The 23085-nt window shown below is 37.5% G+C and overlaps 1 protein-coding gene and 1 pseudogene across 9 annotated transcripts in view; one reads left to right on the forward strand and one right to left on the reverse strand.

Moving 5' to 3' along the window:
• The window catches only part of CDC42BPA (CDC42 binding protein kinase alpha), a 175015-nt gene that overhangs the window by 142816 nt on the left and 9114 nt on the right, over positions 1-23085 (reverse strand). For all 9 annotated transcript variants that reach the window (XM_053912183.2, XM_053912189.2, XM_053912185.2 and 6 more), the window contains one exon: positions 3360-3451. In XM_053912183.2, the coding sequence (XP_053768158.1) occupies positions 3360-3451 (92 nt within the window). The remainder of the gene's footprint in view (positions 1-3359; positions 3452-23085) is intronic.
• LOC112318947 (U2 spliceosomal RNA) lies at positions 11004-11164 on the forward strand (annotated as a pseudogene).

Here is a 23085-nt window from a genome sequence, read left to right on the forward strand (position 1 = left end):
ACAAGTACATTCAACATTATTAAGCTGTCAAAACTCCCAAAACTGATTGATAAATTTAATGCAAATTCAATTTCAATACTAACAGGCTTTTATAGAAACTGACACACTAATTCTAAAACTTACACAATAATGCAAAAGTCCTAGAATAGCTAAAACAATCTGCAAAAGAACAAAGGAGGACTTGTGCTCACACTTCATTACATACTCTCAACTTTGAAATAGATCAACACTCCCACAGTCAACTGATTTTTTTTGACAAAGATGCTGATGTAATTTAATAGAGGGAAAATAGCTTTTCAACAAATGCTGCTGAAACAATGGATATCTACATTATTTTAAAAAATGAACCTCAATCCCCATCTCACATCATAAATGAATTTGCAGTGGATCACCAACCTGAACATAGAGCTAAAACTATAAAGCTTTAAAAGAAACAGGAGAGCCCCGACCCGTGTGGCTCAGTTGGTTGGGTGTCTTCCTAGAAAAGCTAAAGGTCAGCGGTTCGATTCCTGGTCAGGCACATGCCTGGGTTGCAGGTTCAACCCCTGGTTGGGGCACGTTTGAGAGGCAACCTATTGGTGTTTCTCTCTCACATTGATATTTGTCTCACTCTCTTTCACCCTCCCTACCTCTCTCTCTAGAAATAAGTAAATAAATTTTTTTAGAAAATAAAAATAAATAGATGGATACCTCTGTGACCTGAATATAAACAAGGATTTCTTCGGGGGGGGGGGGGGGCGGGGGGGAAGAGGAAATAATAAAACATGAGAGAAAAATATTTCATAAAATTATACCATGAAAATTGAAAACTTCTGGTTGTCAAGACATTTTCAAGAAAATTAACAGGCAAGCCATATAGATTGTGAGAAAATATGAACAAAACATCTGACAAAGGACATTATAAATATAAAAACCTCTTACAATTCAATAATAAAAACTAGCCCAATTTTTAAAAATGAGCAAAATATCTGAACATACACTTCACAAAAGAATATATAAGAATGGTGAATCATTATGTTGATATATATATACATATATAAATTTAAGTAACAATGCAATTTAAGGCTATGAGATTCTGTCACACACCCGCTAGAATAGCTAAAATTACAACAAAAAATATTGGTGAGAACATGGCACTGGCAGGAAGTAAAATGGTACAACCCCACTGGAGAAGGTCTGCCAGTTCCTTTTAAATTTAAGCATGACCTTCCATCTAACGCAGCAGCTCCATCCCTAGGTATTTACCCAAGGAAAATGGAGACAATTTCCATAAAAACACTTACAATAATACATCAGTGTTATTCCTAACAGCCAAAAAAGCAGAAACAAGCCAAATATTCATCAACAGAATGAATTGTTACATATTAATGAAATAATATACTACTCAGCAATAAAAAGTACTAACATTCACTCATAAGGATGAATCTTATATTGTTCTGAACAAAAACAGCTGGACACAAGAGAATATACAGTATAATTCCATTCATATGAAATATTCTAAGGGTCCACTCGATGGAAATTATGTGGAACTGCCAGGGAAGGAAACTTCCTAGGATGATGTAAATGTTCTCTATCTTGATAAATGTGATTTCTCAAAACTCATTGAACTGTACATACACAATTAGTATATTTCAACATATGTAAAATTTAACTCAAAAGATGTAAATGAATTAAAAAATTGTGCTCCTAGTATAGATAGATGGCTTCACTAGTGAAATCTTCTAGGCATTTAAAGAAAGAAATTATACCAATCTTACACAAATTCTTACAGAAAATTAAGAAAGCAGAAACACTTACCAAATTGTCCTATAAGCTCAGCATATCAGTCACAAGTATAAAGGAATTATAAGATAGGTCAATTAAAGGCCAGTCTTGCTCACACACACACACAAAGCAATCCTCCTAACAAAATGACGTATCAAGTCCAACTATATATTTAAAGGATGTATCACGAACAGTTAGACTTGTACAATAATGAAATATTGGTATATGTAACAGTGTGATTCTCACATTAATATAGACATTAAATTATATCAACATAGATCTAGAAAAAGCTTTTGATAAAGTTACCTCGTATGCACAATAAAAGCTCTCAACAGAATAGGAGTAGAAGGAAAACTTCTATAACCTAAAAAAGAGTAACACTAACCATATTCTACTTAACAGTGAACATACCATAAGGTCATAGAAAGCCGAAACTGAAAGGATGCAAATACTAACACAAAAAGAGCTAAAATCATTCTACTAACATCAGATTAAGAAAAAGTTCAATGAAAAACATTATTTAGAGATAACAAGGATCATTCCATTATGATAAAAGAGAAAGATATAATAACTTTGTATTTGTTATCAGTGAAAACTGAAAATAAAAAATAAATAAATCCTTTCTCAGGAAATGACAGATCAAGTGGAGAAAACAAAAGGTAAGAACGTAGAAGATTTAAACAAGATTAATGAACCTGACCTAAATGACATTTATAGAACACTGCACAGCAAATTTCAAAGGACTGAAATCACACAGTTTATGTTCTCTGACTGTTCTGAAATTATAACTCAGGAACAGACCTAAGTAGAAAGCCCTCCAAATATTTAGAAATTGGGCAATAAACTTCTAAAGATCAAAAAACATCATAATTTAAATTTAAAATCATATTGTGTTTTGAGTAAAACAAAAAATATGACATTTTAATTATTTCTGCTATTCTAATTAAAATAACAAAGAGTAGTGCGTAGCTAGGAATAAATCTGCTAAAAGATACAGAAGTCCTCTCTACTAAATGAAAACTATAAAACATCAGTGAGATAAATTTATAAAGCCTTAAATAAATGGAGGAATACACTATGCTCATAAATTGGCTGACTCAATATTGTTAAGATGTCGATTATCTGCAAAATGATTCTAGTTTCGGTGCAATCGTAGTCAAAATTCCAACAGATGTGCGGGTGTGTGAGTGTGGATTTTTAAGAGGAAGTAGAAACTGAAATTATACGAAAGTATAAAGGGCCTAGAACTGAGGAAGAGAGGGAAGAAGTTGGAGCACATATACTACCTGATAGCAAGACTTAAAGTGGAATAATTTGAGACAGTGTCATATTAGCACAAGGAGAAACAAAGAGACCAACAAAACACTAGGGAGTACAGACACAAATTCAAACTTACAATGACATGTGAAGAACAGAAATATCCTGGGGGAAAAAATTCCATGTAGACATATTTCATTCAGAATTTTAATAATCTTCTGATCAATCATATCAATTACATCAGGAAGTAAATAATATTTCAGTAAAGTTTTTTTCAGACTGTATAAAATAGCTTCCAAAACAATTAGCAGATCTGCTATTAATTCTTTGTCTCTTACCTCTCCAAAAGCGCCTCGGCCAATCACCTTTAATATTTCAAAGTCTTCTCTATGTAACCGCATCTGTTTCACTTTAGAAGTAAATGGTTTAGCTGAAACAGAAAGCAACACCAATTACTTTCTTAATGAAGTGTGATGCAAATCAACATAAATAATGGTACTTCTTAAACAATAAGAATTCAAGTTATGATTAAGAATAAAGCCACAGTATTTGATAATTCCATCGACTATATTGAGAATGGATTTAATTTCCATAATATAATCCGTTTCCTTCATTTCTTATATGTGAATTACATTTTAAGGAAGAAAATATCTTTAAACACCAGATAACATGAAATAATGCAAAATAACAAATGAGACCAGTTCATTCTCATGTTAAACATTCTGTGTATTCTAACTCTCGATGCTAGATTTATATTTTAAAACAAAAGTCCAAGAAGTAAAAGCAAATTTCATGGCACCAGACAGAGCTTTAGCAATTCCTACCAAATAAATTAACAATTCTTTCACGCTCACAGCAAAAGCCCACACTACACAAAGCAGGACGGCAATCACTGGAGACACAAGACAGGCACTCCGTAGGGAAGAAAACACAAGTGGCCCATAAACACATCGAAAGATATCCAAACTCTCCAGTCATCGCAGAAATGCACCTAAAACCACAATGACATGCAATTTCACACCCATCTAACTGGCAAAAATTTTAAGGTCAACAATAGCAGGTGTTGGCAAGAATATCTTGTCAACTGCCACTGAGAATGTAAACTAGCAAAGCCACTGTACTGAAGTTCACCAGCTACCTATTTCACTCGAAAGTGTGCATATCCTACAACCCAGAGATTCCATCTTAGATACGTAACAGCGTCTACAGAAACTCTTGCATATGGAAACTGGAAGACATGTATTATTCAACATTATATGCATAATCATGAAAACCTGGAAATAAATCTCCATCTAATGAAGATGAATAAAGAAACCGTGGTGCAGTCATTCCATCATGGAAAAATCTCAAAAAAAAAAAAAAAAAAAAAAAAAAACCACTTGCAGAAGAAGTCACAGAAATATACAGTATGATTTCATTTACATAAAGTTTAAAAACAAGCAAAAATAAACAACATATTCTATAGGAATACTTATAAAGATGGTACAACCATAAAGAAAAAGCAAGCAAATTTCATGGGGGTGACATTCTCGAGAGAAAAGAGACGCAGACACACAGAGGTTTCTAGGACGCTGTTAACTTCTTAAGCTGGAGTAAATGGTACAGGGATGTTAATTTTATCGTCTTTTGAACTGTACAGAAAAATTCACAAAAAAAATTTAATGAAAAATTTAAAATTTGTTTAATGTGAATGAATCTATAGTCACTTTAATAAAAATAGTTAGCTCAAAATTTTAGTTATTTGGCCAGAATCTTTTCACAACTTAATATTCTTTCAAATCTGAGAAAGTATGGATGTTCTTAACTAAACCTGACAATATAACCTAAATTTCAGTGATCAAGTTAGATGAAAACAATTGATCAGGAAAAAAATGAACTGTGAACAACTTTAGAAATCAGAGAAACCATTATTAGTAGTATTATTCACCCAAAAAAAAAAAAAAGTTCTTTGAAGACATGTTCCTGAGAAGAATAAATGACTGGTTATTTATTCTTATGATTCTTAATGATTATAGGTCCTTGACCTACTACACGATACAAGCAACTTGATCCCTCAAGAAAAATTATAATCTTACTGAAAATTATTTAGTCCAAAACCATTTTCTATACCCATTTTCACTCACTGCTCAAGTTTCTCGCTCTCCTGCTGGTCTACCTGCTATGACAGGACAAACCTGTGGGTGGCCTCTCACCCTTCAGATTGCAACTGATCTAATCTGACATCACCATCAACTCAGAGCTGTCCACCCCTGAGAAAGAATCTAAAACAGGCCAAAGGGTGTAAGTGAAGCGATCTCATTAAGTACCTCTATCAACTTAACTCGATCTTTGCCTCCCTTATCTTCCAGGCAACCACAAAATGTGTTTGATTCCTTGGGTTAGTTACTCATTATCCGCCCAGAGATTACTGAGATATTGAAATTAGCAGAAGTGAGCAGGCAAAGATCTTAAAACCACCACTACAGACATGCTCAAGGTCCCCAATGAATGAATAAACAGGAATCTCAGCAAAGACAGAGAATCAATCGTCTACCTATATATTTTTTAAAGAACAAAATGGAATTCTAGAATTGTATGTGCTTCAGAGCAAAATGAAAATGAAAAAACAAGAGAAAAAAAATGATGAGGAAAGAACCTAGAACTTGAAAACATATCCATACAAATAAACAACTCAAAGAAAAAAGGCCTTAAGAATGGGCTGTCTCAGGCATCTATGAGACATCAAAGGATAGTTAGTATCTCAAAAGGGGAGGACAGAGAGAATGGGGCAATACTTCAAACAGAGACTGAAAAAAGAAATAGAGACTGAAAAGTATCCATTTGGTAAAAGACAAACTTACAGATTCAAGAAAGTCGTGGAATCTCAAGAAAGAAAAAAACTAAGAAAATCTCATTGTTTCTCTAAGCTTAAAAAAAAAGATTTACTTTAAGTATTTTGTATCTTTCCATGATAATGTACTTCATCACATTCTATTGTTAAATAACAAATATTAATTTTGGAGACCTGATTGCCAAGACAAGTAGTCAACTGGTCCTGCTTCTTCAGAAATATATTTAAAATATTTCCAACCATCCCCTGAAGTGCCCTAAGGAAATACCAACTTCAGAGGCAACTTTGGGAAAATGGGAAAATAAAAATGGTGTCAAGTAAGTCTGTTAAAATAAATATTTAAAAATCTATTTTATACCCCTGATGTATAAAATAATTCCTTTCTGTAAAAGTTGGGGAGTGCTGGGTGGAGGGGGCAAGGGGTAAAAATTGGGGCAACTGTAATAGCATGATCAATAAAATATAATTTAAAAAAGAAAAAAATTACTCTGAAACACCATTTCTCATCTATAACAACTACAAAATTCAACTGCTTTATATAACACTTCCCTGCGGAGGCTGGGGACACTCTCCTCCACTGCTGGTTATGATGCAAAATAGCGACACTTCTCCAGACAGGAATTCGGCATCATCTAACAAAACTACATAAGCATTTTCACTTTGATTCACCTATTTCACTCTTAGCAATTTACCTGGAAGATACACTTCCAACAATATAAAATACACTCATTATTATTTATAAAAGCAAATTATTAAAAAAACAATCTAAATGCCAAAACACGGAGAAACATATTTGAACCACTTATGACACAAAACACCTAAGGGAATACTATGTAGCTACTGCTTTTAAAAACAGAGAGAAAAGAGTAAGAAAGATCTCTATAGACTGACTAATACGGAATGATTCCTGAAACATATTAAGAAGTGCAAAATAATATAAAAATATACTACAATTTAAAAATATGTGTGGCCCTGACTGGTGTGGCTCAGTGGATTGAGCGCCAGCCTGCAAACCAAAGGGTCACTGGTTCGGTCCCCAGTCAGGCACATGCCTGGGTTGCAGGCCAGGTCCCCAGTAGGGGGCACATGAGACAACCACACATTGATATTTCTCTCCCTCTCTTTCTCCCTCCCTTCCCCTCTTAAATAAATAGATAAAAATCTTTAAAAAATAAAAATGTCTGAACATATTTTTACATATGTCCTTACTTTCCAGGAGATAATAAGTAATGGTGACACTTATCTCAGTATATTTTTTCCAGTATAATTTTGACCTTCAAATGAATAATACAACCACAAACAGAATTATTTTAAAAAAAAACTATTTAAGTAACTTCTGAAGGAAGTACTTTGAATATATGCCCTCGGGTCTAACAACAAAAAGAATACTAAGAAACTAGAATTCTACTTAGATTTGCTGTTTGAAATATTAAGTAGCAATCCTGAAACTATTTTGCATTTTGAGTGTATTATAGTTAACTAAACAAATAGATACTGTATAGATGTTGTTGAGAGCCTGGACTCCCAATATGAAAAGATACAAATAGGGAGGTAAGAGTCCTCTCGTGTGAAGTTCAAATGCATGTACAGTGTCAACATAAACTCGTGATCTCTCTCTCTCTCTCTCTCTCTCTCTCATACACACACACACACACACACACACACTACTGAAGGCCTGAAGCATGGCACACAAGTACCTCAGCAGCAATGAGGAGCCAGGTACTGCTTTCTGTTTACCAGTTTTCACAAAAAGGAAACTAGGTTACTGGGAGTGATGGCTAATGTGATCAACACATCACAATATTGAACAAAATGACACTGTGTGCCTCCTGGCATGAGGCACTGAGAATAAACAGAGTATCACTTTATGACCGCATGCCTGCCAAAAACAGAAAGCCTGAATCTAAGCACAAAGAAATAACCAGACAAGCTTAAATGGAGGAACAAATTACAAAACAACCGACCTGTAGGGTGACAAATTTCAAGACACAACAAGGACACTAAAAGACAAAGAAAGTCTGAAAAAGTACCCCAGATTAAGAGACTAAAGAGACATGATGACTAAATACAATGTATAATAATAGATTGGACCTTGTATCCAAACATAGGAAATAAACAGTGCTGTAAAGATTATTATTGGAACAAGTGGGGAAATTTCTACTGAATGTGTATTATGTGTTATTGCATCAGGGTTAAACGGGCTAAATTGACAAGAGTTCCACAAAGACACCGTGGAGGACGCCTGTACTCTGAGAACGCAGATGCCGACACGCATACACTAGTCTCCCTCATCTACAGAGGTTCAACGGCCCCCGCAGACACCTGGCACCATGGATGGCACCAAGCCCTCTATGTACTGTTTTCCCTCTACATATTGCACATGCCTACGACAAAGTTTAATTTATAAATTAGCACGGCAATAATGAAGTACAATTATAACAGTGTACTGTAATAAAAGATGCAGATATATAGATGTAGATACAGATACAGATGTAGATATAGATATATAGATATGTGGTCTCTCAAAACACAGGTCTGGCAGAAATAGCGCCACTGAGTCTGGTTGGTAGGGTACGTGAATATCTCGCACGAGATGGACAACAATTTGAACATTTCACCTAAAATGTCATATGGTGTGTGTGAGTGTGATATTGTTGTTACAGAATTACATGCTTATGCTTTTGTAATAAAAGATTTTTATGTAATAAAAAGGGGCATTATTTGTGCCAGACCCTGTATATTATTGTACTGTATTCAGCCTTCTTGTGGTAATGTGAAATGATAAAATGCCTTATTAAGTTGTGAACTGTCACTTTTCCCCTTAAAGGAAGCACTTTACGGCTTCTCTGTGGCATATCTGAGTTGCCAGCATCCTGACTCTTGCTCTGTGGGGCCGCTGGCAAAAAAAAATAAGGATGACTTGAACACAAGCACTGTAACCTCCACAGTGAGACACCTGCTCGCTGCCTTGGAGGTGAGTGGTATACATTGTGTGGAGAGCACGAATGTGCTGGACAAAGGAATGGTTCACATCCCAGGTGGATGGAGCAAGATTCCATCACACTGTCAGAACAGTGCACGATTTCAAAACTTACAAATTGTTTATACCTGGAACTTTCCACTTAATATTTTCAGGCTGCAGCTGACCACAGGTAATTGAAATTACAGAAAGCAAAACCACAGAAAGTGATACTGTGGATAAGGGAGACTACTGTACTTACAAAAATCATGTGAAAAAAAGTTCTGTGAGCTCTGACAGGTGTGGCTCAGCTGGGCATCACGCTGCAAAGGGAAGGGTCTCCTGTTTGATCCTGGTCAGGGCACTTGACTGGGTTGAGGGTTCAGTCTGTGCTCAGACGTGTACAGTCTATGTTTCTCTCTCACAATGAGTTTCTCCCCCTCTCCCCTTTCCTTCCCCTCTCTCTGAAAGTAAGTAAAATCCTTTTTTAAAAAAAAAGTTCCTTGACTTCCTCTCTAGGCTGTTCATCAATTATACTAAGATTTTAACTGAGTAAGAGAAGACCACTTACATTCTCAGAAATTATCTGGTCACAGCTGAGTTGAAGTCTGTATTAGAGATGCTCCAGTTCACACCACCTAATGTTTAAAATCTTAAAGCCAAGGCATCCAATCAAGAACTGACCTCACATACTGAAATAACACAGAGGAAGAGAGAGCAAAAAGAAAGAGCTGCTGAAAACCTATCAAAAAGACTGAAACACAAGTCTGACAACACACTAAAGCAGAATGAGGGAAAAGACCCACGATCATCTCAAATGGCATAGAAAAAGCATCTGACAAAACTAAACACCCACCTTTTTTAACATACTTTAATGATTAAAAAATCAACAAACTAGTATTCTTAAAGAGAATAAAGACCATATAGGAAAATCCCACAGTTAACAACATATTCAATGGGGAAAAAGCACTCTCCAGACTCAATGCAATCCCTGTCTGGTCTGTAAATTCAGTGCAATCCCTATAAAAATCCCAGTGGTATCTTTTACATAAATAGGAAATCCCATCCTAAAATTCATATGGAATCCCAATGGACCCTGAATAGCCGAAACAATTTTGAGGAGAAAGAAAAAAAGGAACAAAGTTGAAGGCCTCACACTTTCTCATTTCAAAAGCTACCACAAGGCTACTGTAACTCCAAACAGCATGGCACTGGAGTGAGCACACACACACAGACTAATAGAACAAAACTAATAGAACAAAACCCAGAGATAAAGCTTTCACACATATGGGCAAACATTTCTCCAAAGACATAAAAAATGGCTAATAAGCACATGAAAAGATGCTAAACATCACCAAAAATTAGAGAAATGCAAACCAAAACCACATTAAGATGTCACTTTATATCCTCATGCTATATATAGCTACAATAAAAAAAATAAATAAAATGAAAAAAAATGTTAACAAGGATGTAGAGAAATTGGAACCATCATACACTGCTGGTGGGAATGTAAAATGGTATAGCCGCTTTGGAAAACAGTTTGGCAGTTCCTCCAAAAGCTAAACATAGATTCACTTTTTGACCCAGCAATTTCATTCCTAGATATATACCCAGAGGAACTGAAAAAGAGAAATTCAAACAGATCCTTGTATACTGGTATTCGTAACAGCATTATACACAATAGCCAAAGGGTGGAAATAACCCAAATGTCCATCATCAATAAACCACACGTGGCATATGCATGTAATGACATAAGATTCAGCCTTAAAAAGAAAGTTTGATGCATGCTCCTACGTGGAAGAATTTTGAAGACATTATGCTAAATGAGATAAGGCAGGCATAAACACACAATGTATTATTCTGTTTACATGAAATACAGGGGTAAACAAAAGTAGGTTTATAGTTGTTCATCTGGAAAAAGACATGCAGGTCATAATTATTACAATAACTTTATTAACTCTGTATTAACTCTGTGCATACTCACAACTGTAAAGCTCCTCTGGCCCACCCTACATAATACGCAAATTCACAGAAATATAAACTATATTACAGGTTACCTGAGGCTGGAAAAAAGGGAGAAAGGGCAATAAGAAGTTATTGCTAAATGGCACAGAATATCTCTTTGGAGTGATAAAAAAAAGTTTTGGAAATGGTGGTGGTTATACAACATTGTTGATTAATTAATGCCACTTGACTGCTTTTCTGCGTTCTGGCAAAGATCAAGTGTAGTATCTGTTCTTATCAGTTTAATATCTGATACATCCTCTATTCAAGGACATTATGTTAAATGCATTTTTAGAGCTGGGAGATGGAATAGGAAGTATTGCACTACTTCCGAGAATGGTGCACCCAAAAAAAGAAATAAAAATAAAAGAAAATCATTGCATTTATCTTAAAAAAAAAATTGGAGGAAAAGTGGTACACATTTGTACATGGACACAAATACTTAAGTGAATGCACAGGAAAAAGGCCTACAAGGACACAGGCCAGCTTTTGTGAAAGAGAATGAAATTAGGGATTCGAAAAGGAGGGACTTCCACTTTTATGACTGAAAGCAGAGAAACATTTGGTTGAAAATATATAATCTGAGGGCAGAAAGACCTGGGTTCAAGGCTAAGGTTTGTCACATATTAGCTGTATGATCTCAGAATTACTATGTATATTGAAGTCTTTTCATCCATTCACCAATTAATGAACACTTGGGTTATTTCCACTTTTTAGCTATTGTTAAGAGTGCTGCTATGAACTTGGGTGTGCAAGTACCTGTTCAAGTCCCTCAATGGGTTGTTTTACAATTAGATAAGAAAATACTTGGTATCTAGCATATGCAAAGGCTCAAAAAATGTTAAGTATACTTCTACATTGTTTGAATAGTTTAAATTAACGTGTCCATACACAACCTGTAAACTTTAAAACAACTGCTCCTATTCAGGACAAGATCCGATGCTAAAATCATCGTATAGCTAAAGGAGAGAGTGTCCGGAAGGAAGACACTGAGAGTATCTGTGAGTGAGAAGCCTGGGCAGTAGTAGTCGCTCACGTGCAACAGATGGGGGTGCTGGCCAGTGAACAAAATACCGATCCACTTGCCATGCCATTCCTATCATGGACCATCTGAACTTAAATCAAGCAGAGGAACTATCCTTATTCCAACTGCATTCTGCAGTTCCCAACTTCTGATAAAATTTTTCCTGCAGGGGAGAAAAGCACCAGTGGGGCTGACACAAATGACTCCAATGCTTGATAGATATTTTATTGTAAATTGCTGAACTAGCATACCAGTTCATCTATCTTGTCTCCTGTACAATATTAATGAATACATGAGCAACCCTGATTTGATCAATCCTATAATGTTGGACTCATAAATTCACCAAGATGATGTCTTTATTAATCATTTAACTCTACATTTAATTCTTTATTGAGTACCTATTCAGTACCAGCTACCGTGCTAGAAATGGGAAACAGATTTGATCTCATCACATACCTTCTTTCAAGTATCTTGTTATCACCACTATTGATAATGTATGCACAGGAATTTTTACCTCAGTTCTATGGGAAATAAATCTCAAAGAAAGAGAAAATAAATACAGATACTACATAAATTTATTTCCACTCAGCAGCTGGTGAGAATACCATTATAAAATGGTATTTATGAACTATTCTATATGCTTAAAATATAAAAGTGAAAAAAGTTTGGCCACTTACACTTTCTTTTTTAAAGAAAAGCACTTCTGCTCAATTAGATTTTTGGAAAGAAAAAAAATTTAACAAAATGATTATAAAGTCATCGGTAAGAATAAATGTAGGAGAATAGCCAAGAAAACATTTAAAAAGAAATATAATGGATCTTGCCTTACAAGCCATTAACATGTGCTTTAAAAGTATCAGTTCAAATGTAGATAGATTATCTAAAAAACAATCTATGTATACCATAAGAGTAACAGAATAGAGTATTTTTATGTTCCAGGGATGAGGAAGAACTTTTCTAATCAGGATGCCAAAAGCAAAACTTCAAAAGGAAAAGACATAAGGATTTAACAAAATTTGGAAGTTTTATTTTTTTAAATACTGTATTGAAGTTTAAAATAAAAATAAACTACAAACAGGGAAAATACTTTGTAAACTGTAATAGTCAAAGGGTTGCTATCCCTAAAATTTAAAGAGCTCTTGCTATGTAGTAAGAAAAAAAGAACACCATAATAGAAATGGGGCAAGTGTGTAGATAATTTTTAAATATAAATTGATTTGAAACACATTTAAAGCCCTAACTGGTGTGGCTCTGGGGATTGAGGGCCAGCCAGCTAACCAAAGGGTCACTGGTTCAATTCCCAGTCAGGGTACATGCCTGGGTTGCAGGCCAGGTCCCCAGTAGGGGGCACACAAGAGGCAACCACACATGGATGTTTCTCTCCCTCTTTCTTCCCCTCTCTCCCCCCTTTCCTCTCTAAAAATAAATATTTTAAAAAAATAAAATAAAACACATTTTAAGTGCTTTAAATCAAGTATATCAAGAAATTAAAAGAGTTCTGCCTTCACAGTCAGAAAAACCCGAGTTCCAAACCTGATTATACTTGAATTGCTGTGTAAGGTAGGATAAGTTTCTTAACCTATTTAATTAGTTTCTTTATGGAGACAAAACTATTAACTCAAAGGTACTGTTAAGTACTTTATAAGATGAGATGAAAACTTCAAAAAAAGGCAAGAACTGGTTATAAGATGATTGATAAAAATGTGGAGTTGTTCAGCCTAAAATGAAGGAAATGATGAACAGTGGAGACTTCAGAATAATGCCTTAGCCTGCAAAAATGTGTGGACGTGAGACAGACAGGTGGCACATATACATCTGTCCGTGGTTCTGAACCTCCGTTAACTATTGGGGAATAGTTCATTCTAATAGTGGAACACTGAAAGAGCACTCTTCAGATTTTCCTAAGAATTCTCAAGGAGGTGAGCATAATGGAGAACAAGAAAAAAGGCATAAATGACCCAAAGTTTTTGGAACTGCATAGCCACGGAAAGATAACCATGTGGGTGGGGGAGCTTGCCTTGGCAGGTTTCAAATATATACATATAAAAAAGGGATGGGGAGGGAGGAGAGGGAGAATGGGAAAGAAGAAATTAACAAGGTGAAGAGGGAGTGGAGGGAAGGAGGAAGGGAAGGAGAGATTCCCCCCACTGTGAATTTGTGACAGAAGTGTTACAAAACGTCTATGGAATTAGATATACTTGGGTTTCTAGCATTGTGTTTTTCTTATAAAAGTCATTAATATACGGTAATAAAAGTCAATAATATATGGTGCAGGAGGGGGTGTAAAGAGTAATAAAGAAGAACCCAATGGCCAAATAACTACTAAAATGCTCCCCTTTCCCCATACTTTACAATAGCTGTGATCCAGAAGGAGGTATCTGATTCAAGCTTCACCTCCCAATTGAGAGAGAGAGACTGGGGATCACAAAAGAGGATCCTTGGGAGAAGCATAAAAGAATTTACACTTTGATAACTAACACGTGGCACTTTCAACTGGCTAACCTCCAGACAAAGAGACGTAGAGTGTATGTCATCCAAACAAGTAGAGGGGAAAAATGACTCAGAAAAATACACTGAATGAATCCTAAAGACAGTGGAAACAGAAGGAAAAAGAAATATTTTACAAGTTAAAAAAAAGATAAAAATGGTAGGAGTAAATCCAAATAAATCTCTATTTATAGTAAATATAAATGGCCTGCACACTGTAGTGAAAATACAAAGATTTGTATTTTCACTGAGGGAGAAAAGTCCAATTGTATGCTTTAAAAAAAAATTCAAACACAAATACAGAAGGAATGAAAATAAAAGAATAAAAAAGATAAGCCAGACAAATAACCAAAATAAAGCTGCATTTTTTATATTAATAAGAGAAAAGGGGGAACTCTAAGGCCAAGTCCTCACTAGAAGATGAGAGTCATTACATAAAAAGAGCAATTCGTCAGTGAAATACAGCAATTCGACACTGCACCCGCTTACTCTAGCCTCGATGTGTACGACAGGCAAAAACTGACACCATTATACAGGAAAAATGGCAAATAGCCCCTCAAAATAGGTAACTTCAATACACATTTTGCGCAACTGGTAGGTGAGGCAGATAAAAATCTGAACGATGTAAACAACAAGCTGGGCCTAGTGGACACAGATACAACAGCAGCGCTGGAAACACTGGAATTAACACATGCCTCTAACCAACGCATTACCAAACATAAAATAGAGACAGGAAATTAGAAAGCATTTAAAACAGAACAGTAATATAAAAACAGAGGAAAAATCAGCATTATAAAACATTGCTTCTTTAACAAGACTGCCACATCTCTAAAAAGAGCAAGAAAGAGAGGACATGAATAAGCTACATTAGAAATAAAAATGTGCACAACAACTGATGCTAGGCAAGTAAACAGAGAATTATTATTTTGAGCAAATTTATGCCAATAAATTTTAAAATTAAGTGAGCAAATTCCTATAAAAACTCAACTTGCCAAATGCAACAAAGAGTAATAGAAGACTTAACTAATTCTATATTTAATAAGAAACAGAATCCCTACTGAAAAATCTTTCCAGAAAGAGAACTCCAGGGCGAGATAAATTTGTCATTGAATTCTTCCAAATTTTCAAGTATCTCAGGTAGAAGTGGTACCAGCATCACATGAGAGAATACTTTCCAAATTGTTTTATGAGGCCAGCATATTCTTGATACTAAAACCTTCCACAGACAATGTAACTACTGGCTAATCTCTCTTGTGTACACAGTGCGAAAGATTACAATCAAAGCACTAGTGAATCGAGTCCGTAATACCTATTATATCACAACCAGGTTGGGTTTAGTCCAGGAACGCATGATGCATTCATTCCATATTCAAACTTCAATGTCAATCTCATTCATGGAATAAAGATGAAAAATCATGACTGCCTCAACAAATGCAAAAAAAAAAAAAAGGATAAAATTCTACACTCACTTATAGTAAAGTAACAAAAAACTTAAAACCTCTTAAAAAACTAGGAATAGATATACTGGACGAAACTTAAGTGGTCTTTAAAGTGACTTGTAAAGCCAGTATCGCCAGGGACAAGAGTCAAAGCCGGGGCCCTGGGACGGAGCCTGTAACCCAGCGTTTTGCTGAACACAGCACCCCGGCGGTGGTCCTGAAGTGCTTTTGTTCACAGACTGTCTCTACAAAGGCTTTGGAAAAACAACGTTCTCCCCTGAACAGTTTTAAATTATAGCTCGAATATTTAATTACAGGTTTAATGGTAATGTAAATGATGTAATTTCCAACGTATTTCATATTGCGTATGTGCTTTAAATAGAATTCCATTAAAACCTGGAATTTATAAAAATTTATGGGAAATGTCCACCATATAATCTAATGGCAAAGTCAGTCCTCACTGTCAAACCAATCAGCAAAAATATGACTTATTTTCTGTTAGAAAAAGTCTGACTTTAATTTTTAATTCAAATGAATGTGTTCTTACATAGCCCAGGTATCAGCTGTTTTTGCTTCAGAGTTTTCAGAAAGCTGGATGACGGAGCTTTACCACTAGTCTGCAAGCTAGTGAAACAGAGTACCTGCTTCACTACGTTTACGGGATCCTTTTCTCTGGGCCCTCTCCCAGGAGGTGCGCTTTCTCAAACGGTCCCTGTTGTCGTGAGACCGGTAAGAAGTATGCCTTTATTTTGTAAAACGGGAGGTGGGCAACTGTGAAGTGGGAGTGGGCAGGCTTCAGAGTGTTCTCTGACAGCTGGATTTCGGAGAGGAATACTTACCGAAGCCAAGAATCAGGAACTCAATTCCCATAACAGTGCAGGCACCCAACACAGCCCTTGGGAAGTCTTCATGCACTGGACAGTAACTCAATTTGAAGACTACTACACTCGACTATCATGATCCTGAGATTTCACAGACTTTTTCAAAATGAAACTGACGATTTGAACACAAATTTTTAATCTGAGTCTCACTGACTCTCAGCTGTAACTGAATGACGACACCGTGAAAATGGACTGCACCCTGGTGGCCGTTTTCAAACAGGGACCATCTGCAGCACGTGAGGAGGGCCGCCTCGGCCAAGGCTCACGTTCTCAGCGCTCCCCCAGCTCCGCTCAGTCTAAGGTAAGCTGGCCCGCAGTGGATCTCAGCGCTGCGGTTCAGGGCGTCAGAACCATCTCCCTGGTCCAGAACGGCCTCTGCAGTCCCCTGGGACAGATTTCCTGCCACTGGTGGCCAAGCTTCATCAGTAGCTGTCTAGTTAGTGCCTGTTCCATGGTCCTGACACACGGCCAGGCCTGCTGCCTGCCCCCTCACCACATGCGCCCAAATTCCAGTCACCGTACCCCAAACCAATATGGCACGTAGGAGCAGGGACAGTCGGAGCCCTGTGAGAACCCAGGCCAAACCAAACTCGGTCGGTCTGGTGCCCTACCAAAACCCCTTTAATGCTGCAGTTAAACTTTTTTTCTTTAGTTTTTCAGAAGTCCTTTTAATCATTAGAACTTTCTTTCCTAACTGGCTGCTCGGTTTTAACCAAGAACCTGGTGGAGGTCATAGCTTCTGAGGCCTGGCCCCTCAGCCTACCTTTTAGTGCTGAATTCCCAGCCCAGACATGCCTGGGGAACGCCAGGGCTTCTCAGAATACAGCTCTCAAGGGTATCACCAGGCCAAGATCCCCAACCTTGGAACAAAAGCAGCCAGCCAAGGGCCACCAGGCTTGTCCCAGCCCTTGTGATGCTGGATGAGGGCTCCTGTCCTGGATCCCGAGGTCCAGTAGGCAAAAGGCCCTCAAAAGCCACTCTCCCAGGACCCCCAGAAGCAGGCCAGAGCTCATAGACTTGCCCACCTCCTGCTGGTGAGTCCCCTGTGGCAGACACCCAACAGGGCAAGCGAGACCTCGGGGCCCTGCCCTGAGCACCAGGCAGCAATTCTGTCTCTGAGCCCCCTTCACCCTCCACCCAGAATTAGAGTTTCTGCAAGTATCCCAACATGGGAGGTGGGGAAAAAGAGTGCGACAGAGCACTGTGCAGACACTCAGGAGACCCAAACTTACACACCCTTAGTGAAAATGGGGGAGGGAGGGAACCCACTGGTTCTGGGTAGCACCACAGCCATCAGGCAGAAAGGAGTTCTACTGACACAGAGTGAATGAGGAAATACAACATTGATTTGCTTAGGATAAGAACAGTAATTTTCTGAAAATTACCATTTTAATAATAGGTCCAGAGCCCTAGCCCCTCAGCCTCCTAGTGAAACACCTAAACTGGGGGTTGTCTCGGGGACCCTGATACACGCATCTCCTCAGTTGGCTGGGCATCGTCCCCCAAAGCAAAAAGTGGTCAGTTGATTCCCAGTCAGGTCACACGCCTGGGTTGCAGGTCTGTCCCCAGACAGGGCACTTACAAGAGACAACCTCTCTTCTTCTCTTTCTCCCTCCCTTCCCCTCTCTCTAAAGATAAATAAATAAAATCTTAAAAAAATTTTTTTTTAATTTTTCCCGTAATCCCAATACCTTCCAATACTCTCATCAGATTACTTTGTCTTAAAAATTACTGAAATAATAGCAGTCAGAAATTACTGCTTTATCTTCCCACCACAAAATCTACCAACTTACCTATAACTCTAACCTTCTCCTCTGCCTCTCTACTATAACAAACAAACAAAACAACAAAAAGGAAGTGCCCTGCTCCAATCAAAGCTCAATCCCTGTGTTTATGTTCCCTAGGTTTCTTTCTCCTGTTGTCTTATTTTCAACCATAATTTTCCCATATGCTTGAAAACCTCCCTAACCCAGGTTCCCCCAACCTGCCACCAAATCCCCTCGCTCCCCATCACACAGAAACCTCTCTAAAGAACCATCTATGTGGCTTTCACTTTGCTTCCATTTGCTCCTCACCCAACTCCACTTGGCTGTTACCTACATTTTAGACACACTCACCAGATGTGATATTCCTTTCTTCCGAAACTTACTTTGCTTCCTGACAATCTTCTCCCGGTTTTCTCCTTCACTGGCCACTCTCCACCTCTGGCTCCTCCTCCACTGTTAAAGTTCTAACTTTTGGATGCCTCAAGAGTCAATTCTTGGCCCTTTTCTCTTTCCTAATGACACATTTTCTTTAAGAAATCTCATCTAGTCCTGTGGTTATACCTACCTAGAAGGTGATGAATCTGACATTTGTATCTCTACTCCTAACCTTACCAATAACTAATGTACGTTCAAGGAAGCATATCAACTGCCTACTACCCAAACTTAACATGGCCAAAGCAGACTTAATTCTCCCCTCCGCCCTCGCAGTCTGCCCATCACGTAATTCTATCTCGGCGGTGGCAGTACAATTGAGTGACTGCAGCTAAGACTGTGTGCTCTAAAGTCAAATGATCTGGGTCTTGATACCACCGCTTACTAGCTACGAGAATGCAGAAATGTGCCTCAGTCTCCTCATCTGTGAAATAGGGATAATGCTACCTCCTTTGGGTGATGATTAAAGAAGATAAGCCATGAAAACTGCTTAGACACTGCCTGACACACAGTAAATAATAAATATTGTATGTTGTTATTCACCTGGTTCCTCAGGCCAAAACCGCAGACCTCATCCCATAACCAACCAATCTAAATTACCACCCAAAACACTGTTATGTCATATGCCTATTTTCTTTATGATTGTTACCAGTATCCGAAATAATGCTATTTATTTACATGTTTATTTCCTGACTCTCCCAAGCTCTGATGTAAGCTCCATGACAGCAGATGCCCTGCCTGTCTTGTTCACTGCTGTATCTCCAGGAACTGGTACCTACCACACAAAAGGTACGGAAAAAACATTTGTTAAAATGAATTAATGTGTATACTAACAAAACATTCTATCATAGCAAAAGACTACAAACCTTAAGGCTTTTGTGCTTTGATAGAAAGCAATTCCCAAGCCTCCTTCCTTTAAAAACAAATACATATTCAGTGGCTTCCCAATGCCTATAGAGTCAAATTCAAATGATGTAATAACCAGCTGAAATGCCCCAACTCTCCAGTTCAACCTCACTTCCCACCATTCCCTTACTCTGCTCCACCCACATGCCTTTGAGCTTCGCTGCCTCCAAGTTCTGCCTTCCACTGTTTCCTTCCATCTAAAATGCCCCCTCCTATCTCTAACTCATGAAACATTATCATCCTTGGAACAGCTCAAACGCCTCCTCCATGGCTGATGCTTGTTCATGCCCCACTCTCCTTTATCCACAGTAATCTTTCCCCTGTGCCTCTTTTCACGCACTTACATTCTGCTGAATTCCTTGAGGGCAGGAACCACACGTTGTTTGTCTTTATTGTTCCCACACTCCATTACACATGATATTTATCGTGCACATTAAATATTTATTAAATTGACTTTAAACAGACCTCCTAACCCACACCTCTGCATGTATCACTAGCAATACACACACATTGGAATTTGCATTAGAGATACAATAAGAGATGATCCTTGATATGACATAGATGAAAAGATCACTTTTCATATATGCAGATCACTACCCAGAGCCAGGTAGTGGTTGACGATGAGAAAAGTACCTCTTTAATGATCATCTGCAGTTTTAAAATTAAAATTAGAGTTATCTATAATGCATCCTTTCTGGCTTCCACACAATAATGCTGGCTCAGAATCCTTAAATCAAAACCACAAAGTACGAAAGGCATTCCTTAAAGGTGGTCAGGGAAAAGACAAGAACCCCATAAAAGTTTACTGTAGCACTAATAATTCCTAAAGGAAAGTGCTATGAGTAAATTGTAAACCACAATGCCAAGTGTAGTGAGGCCATGTACGGTTTACCCAGAATCCACTCCCTTGTCTTACATAGAACCCTAGCGCTGCTATCTGCACTTCCCTTACAGAGCCCCTGTATCACGCAATCCCACCGAGGCAATGACTGGCTCAGGGGCAGACATGGAACCAAACTGTGGCCGCTGAGACTGGAGAGGAGACGTTCTGAGTGTTTCCTCGAAAGGAAATGTCTTGTTCCTCTTGAGAGGGTTAGAGAAGCCACCTCTCTCTCTCCTCCCACCTGGAAAAGGGTTAGGGTTACTGCAAATGCTGCAGAGCAACTAGCCTGCCCTCTTCACAAGTGTCACAGTCATGAAAGTTGAGAAAAATCTGAAGACCTGGTCCAGAACGAATGACACTAAGGCATGACATCCAAATGCAACATGTGATTCTGATGTGCATCCTTCGCTATAAACATAGTATCAGGACAACTAACAAACTTGAATTAGGACTAAGGACTTGATGATAGCAATGCATCAATATGAATTTCTTGATTTTTACAGTTGCATATGATTATCAAAGGGATGTAGAAAAGACACACAAACATATTTGGAAATAATAGGGCATCAAGGAGGCAATTCACTCTCGAGTGGCTCAGAAGGGAGAACACTATATCATACTTGCAAGTTTTCTGTAAATTTTAGATTTATTTCTAAAAGTAAAGAAAAAGATTAGGGAAATAGACAAGGACTGTATCATTCAAAATTCGCACGCCACCCTGAGGAGTTTAAATGCCATTCTGAAAGCTATCAGTAGGATATTAAGCAGGATGTTGACATGAACAAAGGATCATGTTTAGTAAAAGTCCTTCCACTAAACAAAGGCCCTGGACGTGTATAGGATTCACAGTATTTTCAGTTGACGGGCACATGTAATAATGAGGTTACAGATTACTTAGCAGTAATGGGGGGGGGGAGCATGATTAATAAGGCCAATAAGATCCAGGAATGATGTAATCCACTTAGATCCCTTCAATACAGTCCAATCAATTGAGCCAGATGCAAACAGAGGTTGAGTAAAATCAGGATAACCAAGAGCCACTATACTTAACTGGGATTCCCACAGGAACACAGACAAAAAATATATATATACAATACAATATAATATAATATAATATAAATTTATGTGAATATAAATATATGTTTTATATATATTTATATTTATTTATTTAATGACCACTTAATCACCACCTCAAGCAATACAACACAGTCATGGACTCCTGGAAAAAACTGCCAGCTTAGCCTGCATCTCTCAGAAACAGGTAAGGCAGGCAGCAAAAAGGCAGCAATAGAAACACCACACTTGCAAATATTATTGTGGTTTAAACCATAAACTCTAGGAAAATCCTTATGAGTATGGAAGAGGGAAAAACTTTATGATAATCATATCAATATTTAAGCTTCACCACATACCTGAGCTTTCAGTCTGTTTTTAAATGTTTCTTAGTTATGATTTTTGGGTCAGGGCAAAGCCATAGTTGCTAGCAATACAATCTCGAAACGGGGCTTAGGCCACTGTGGGCTTTTCTTAATCTTTTCAAACAAGTATTTTTCCTTAAATCTTAGGACAGAGCACTTCTAAGTAAAGCTGGATGGCCTTTAGTAATATCTGCGTCAACTTGGGGCATTCCCCTCTCCTAAGCCAATACTAAAGGATGGGATTCTGGTTGTCGGAACAACTGTACCACTCTTACAAAACCCTCATAAAATCTAGCTCGCTGTGCTCTGGCTCACAGCCAGGGCCGTCTCTCTCTCAAGTTCTGCACAATTCTGTGAGAGAGGCAACTGGATCTGAAAATGATCGAACACTACTGAAAACATCACTAGGTTAGCAGGAGCAGTTCCTCTTAGAAAGGTGAAATGACTTAGGCAAGTGCTAGGTAAAACAAAGTTAAAGAGGTTTCTATACTACAGAACTTTAAAAAACTTTTACTATGATAATGTGCTTTGTACAATAATATCCAGAGGGAAGCAATGAGCTGTTTTTCTGTCTTTCCTATCCATTGAACTCTTAATTCTCAGAATATTCATTTCTATCTCTTGAAATACATAGTTTAGAAAACACCAGTGTGCAATGCTTATTTTCTTCATACTTACTGTAAGACCACACAACAGGCATTTATGGGTACTGCGTGATCTTTAGTCCACAAAGTCCAAAGTTAGCGACACATCACTAATTTTTCATTATTTTAAGTGAAATAGTTATTTCCATCTTCGCATTAGACATTTCAATTAAACTTTACCAAAAAATACCATTGTAGTTCTTTTACCATAGGCTTCAGAAAAACTTAAAAAACAGAATGGGAAAAAAAGCTGACAGAACAAAACTGTACATCACCAGAAAAGGCAAAATCCTAAACCAACTTTCAACCTTTTGGCAAAATAAGCTACTACTATTATGTCCATTTTTTACAGATGATAAGAGGTCAAGCAACTTGCTTAAATCATCCAGCT

Source organism: Desmodus rotundus, chromosome 10, assembly GCF_022682495.2.
Source record: "Desmodus rotundus isolate HL8 chromosome 10, HLdesRot8A.1, whole genome shotgun sequence".
Classification (NCBI taxonomy): Eukaryota; Metazoa; Chordata; class Mammalia; order Chiroptera; family Phyllostomidae; genus Desmodus; species Desmodus rotundus.